Source organism: Gossypium hirsutum, chromosome D13, assembly GCF_007990345.1.
Source record: "Gossypium hirsutum isolate 1008001.06 chromosome D13, Gossypium_hirsutum_v2.1, whole genome shotgun sequence".
Lineage (NCBI taxonomy): Eukaryota > Viridiplantae > Streptophyta > Magnoliopsida > Malvales > Malvaceae > Gossypium > Gossypium hirsutum.
This window is the reverse complement of record NC_053449.1, coordinates 52,589,630-52,593,495: the sequence shown is the minus strand read 5'-3', so window position 1 is coordinate 52,593,495 and position 3,866 is coordinate 52,589,630. Positions and strand designations below refer to the sequence as shown.

At 38.5% G+C, this 3,866-nt stretch overlaps 1 protein-coding gene across 1 annotated transcript; it reads left to right on the top strand.

The window, feature by feature from the left end:
- The first annotated feature begins 665 nt into the window (after window positions 1–665).
- Window positions 666–2,853, top strand: LOC107920204 (transcription factor TCP4). Its single transcript, XM_016849773.2, is given in 3 exon segments — window positions 666–1,458; window positions 1,461–2,477; window positions 2,572–2,853. Coding segments are annotated over 2 exon segments (1,227 nt in total). The 5' UTR covers window positions 666–1,205; the 3' UTR covers window positions 2,435–2,477; window positions 2,572–2,853.
- The last annotated feature ends 1,013 nt before the right edge of the window (window positions 2,854–3,866 follow it).

The following is a 3,866-nucleotide window of genomic DNA, read 5'->3' as shown; positions in this document are numbered from 1 at the left end:
TTTCAATAAAATAAATTATTAAAAATTTTATAAAAATAAAAATTTTAAAAATTATTGCAAAATTTATAATAAAAAAGTCGATTCAACTGCTTGAGTTGTTCAATCAAAAGCAATTCAACCTCTATACTTAGACCAATATATCATTTGGTTTTCGATCTAACCGGTCCATTCGTAATAAAAGAAAAAAACAATGTAATTAAGAAATGTTTAATTTAATCTTGGCTTCCTATAGCCACTACAGAATTGCAGGTACAAGTGTAGAGTGAGAAGAATTGAATATATTAATTACTCCAAGAAATCAGTATAGTAAAATCTCTTGATTATCAAAAGATTACAGTAATTAATAAGTAGGAGAGTATATATATATATTATAATAATCTTAATCCCCAAAGTTCCAACATAATCCATATTGAAACAGTTAATTGTCCGCAAAACCAAAAACTAGCGGTCAATGTAATCATTGTCTAGAGTTTATCATTGGTCAAATGTAATAGGATGAAGTCTTATTATTATAGAAAATGAAATGCGAAAAAAGGCAGAAACCCTTGAGAGATGAGATGCCGGCCATGTTTGGGAGATGGGAAAGATGATGATGTTTCTTAAATGAATCAATGCAAATAAAAGCCTGTGAAAGGGTCACTGTCAAATAGTTGTGATGGTGGCAAATAAAGGATCTATCAATCCAATTCATTCATCTAAAATATCAAAGCAAAAGCTTCCCAGACAAAGACAACCCCTTAAACCAATAGCCACTTGTTCTTAACATTCGAAATTTAGTACATAACTATAATTTATTACCAGTCCTGGTGAAGTGGGTGGTTACTGTTTTGAAAACCCATTTGGGTGGAATAGAAGAGAAAGAGGCCCAATTGGGAAAAGCTTTTAGATAGATTGAGAGAGAAAGGAAGGAGAAAGTAAAGAGATGATGGGTTAGGGTGGGGATTTGAAGCTGTGGAAGGGGCCTTATGGTGGAGGGGTCCTTTGTGATAATGGAAATGGCAGGGCCGACAGTTTCAGGTTTCAAGGAACAGTGAGTACAGAGGCTATAACCAGTGTCCGCCATTAAAGCTGCAATACGAAAACCTTCTGGATCCTCAAACCAATCATCTTCACCTTCATTTTTCATTTCTAAATTCAACCAATTGAATCTCAACTACTTCAACAGCACCTACAAACATCCAAGCTTAACCCAACATGCAAGAAGAATGGGAGAAAGCAATCACCAAGCTGCAACATCGTCAAGATTGGGGTTAAAGCATAGTGGAGGCGAGATCGTTGAGGTTCAAGGAGGTCACATTGTTCGGTCAATTGGAAGAAAAGACCGTCACAGCAAAGTTTGCACCGCTAAAGGTCCTCGAGACCGTCGTGTTCGTCTCTCCGCTCACACCGCCATCCAGTTCTACGACGTTCAGGACCGCCTTGGTTACGACCGTCCTAGCAAAGCTGTGGATTGGCTTATCAAAAAGCCAAATCCGCCATTGACGAGCTCGCTGAACTACCTCCTTGGAACCCACAAACCTTGAAAACAACGACTTCAACCACGAAACAAAATAATCAACAAGATCAAAACATAATCACAGCAGTAGACAATGAAAAGCCCAGAAGAACGGCTACATTAATGGGAAACCAAGTTCAAATTCTTCAGCAACAAGGAACGGGAGATAACCCGAATAGTAATTCGGGTTTTCTTCCATCTTCTTTAGTTTCTGATGAGATTGCAGATACTATGAAGTCTTCTTTTCCATTGGGAGCTTCCAGTGAGGCACCGTCTTCTTCTATTCAGTTTCAGAATTATCCACCAGATTTTTTGTCCAAAACCAGCAGCCACAGTCAAGATCTGCGGCTTTCGCTTCAGTCATTTCCGGAGCCGGTTCTTCTCCACCACCATCACCAAGCTGCTGCAGCTCAGGCACATCAAACTGAATCTGTTTTATTCTCTGCAGGAACCAGCCCTTTAGCTGGCTTTGATGGATCTTCAGCTGGATGGGAAAATCACCACCACCATCCGGCTGAGGTAGGAAGGCTTCAGAGATTGGTTGCCTGGAATAATGGTGCTGCTGCTGCTGATACTGGTAGTGGCGGTGGCGGTGGAATGGGAGGATTTCTCTTTGGCAATCTATCAGCACCGCCACTATCACCGGCTTTTGGCCAAAGCGGCCAGTTTTTCTTTCAGAGGGGACCCCTTCAGTCCAGTAACACGCCCTTGGTTCGTGCTTGGATAGACCAGCCAATTCCAACAACCGACGAATACCATCATCATCATCATCAAATCCCACAAAATATCCATCACCAACCTGCTTTATCTGGCATTGAATTCACCACATCAGGTGTATTCTCTGGATTTCGCGTTCCAGCACGGTTCCAGGGCGCACAAGAGGATCAAGACAGCATCGCAAATAAGCTGTCCTCTGCTTCCTCTGACTCTCACCATTGATCCAATAAAATGGAGAAAAGCCAAAGTCTTTCCCCTCTAACAGGTCTAACTTTTGCCACTACTTTCCTTGTTCCATTCAGTTTCTGGTAAACAGTCCAAAATTTCGCCATGTTTTATTTAAGTAAGTGTTCTTATAGGACCAGTTTGATCGTTGACAGTGAAGTAAATGAGGAGATGCTGCTCGATTCAACACCAGTTTGAGGGAAGATTTTGGTCACTTCAAATCAATGGCCTATGCCGTGGGAAGAAGAAATCTGGGTTGATTTCAGGTTATTCAATCCCCGGTTCCATTAGTTTCTATCAGTTCATTGTGTTGTACTTTGACTATTTTTTTGACTGAGCTCTTAAAACTCAGCTATGGCTTCTCTTCTTGCAGAACTTGTCATGTGTTTTTTATGTTACTGGACATTTGTTTGCAATGTTTATGTTGATTGCTACTGTTCCCTAAAGTTACCGTTAAGATTAAAAAAAAAGTTAGTTCAAACTTGGATTTGATTTTTTTCCCCCTCAATTAGGACAGACTCAGTTAGCAGAAAGCTCACATTCTTTAGCTAATTTTAATGAAATAAGGTAATACCAGATGAACTAATATGGGAAAAAAAAGTCCTTCCTGGATCCTATATCCCTTTGATCCGATCGGAGTCTTTTTCTTCTGTTTGTCTATTTCTGATTTGGATGAAAGTGATAGAGAGTTTGCTTGTGATTTTGTTTTGTTGCTTTGTTACTTTGTTATGAACAGAGTGTTGTGCCACAGCGGCAACTTCCTTAAACTTGCAAAATGAATTGAAAGAATAACTAATCCTTTTTACATCTCTATCATTGTATGGAGTTTTGGGAGCGTTGAAGAAGTCATTTTCTGTTAACAGTAAGATTTGTTAAAATAGAATGGTATTAGCTTATAAGACATGACAATCTGTGTATTCGTGCTATGTTCTTGTTATTTTTCCGTGTCATAATCGTGTTTAAGCTGTTAATAATTTCTCTTGTTTACATTTAGACGCATACTTGTATAGACTTCACCTATTACATGCTTTAATATGAGAGATGGGTTTGGTCTTAAATCATGTCATAACTTAGCATTGAGACCCAAGTTGTAGAGGATACCTAAGACCATACTTGGAATACCATCTTTATTAGGTTTTATATAGCGGTCGTAATGCGATGTATCGGGTTGATATTTTAGGTAAAAGTATTTTGGAGGCCGTATACTAGAAGTTGGATTGCATTTTGTTCATTGTATTAAAAAATGAACAAATTAATCATTGTATATTAACACGTGGTACACATGGTGTGTCTGGTTATTCCGTTTGTCATGTTAGTTTTTAATAGTATAAATGGATGACATTTTTAATAGAAATGACTGATTTGCTTTTTGATTTAATTCACAGGGGCTAATTAGCCCATTTTTCGAGTAGAAGAGACAAAATGCAAT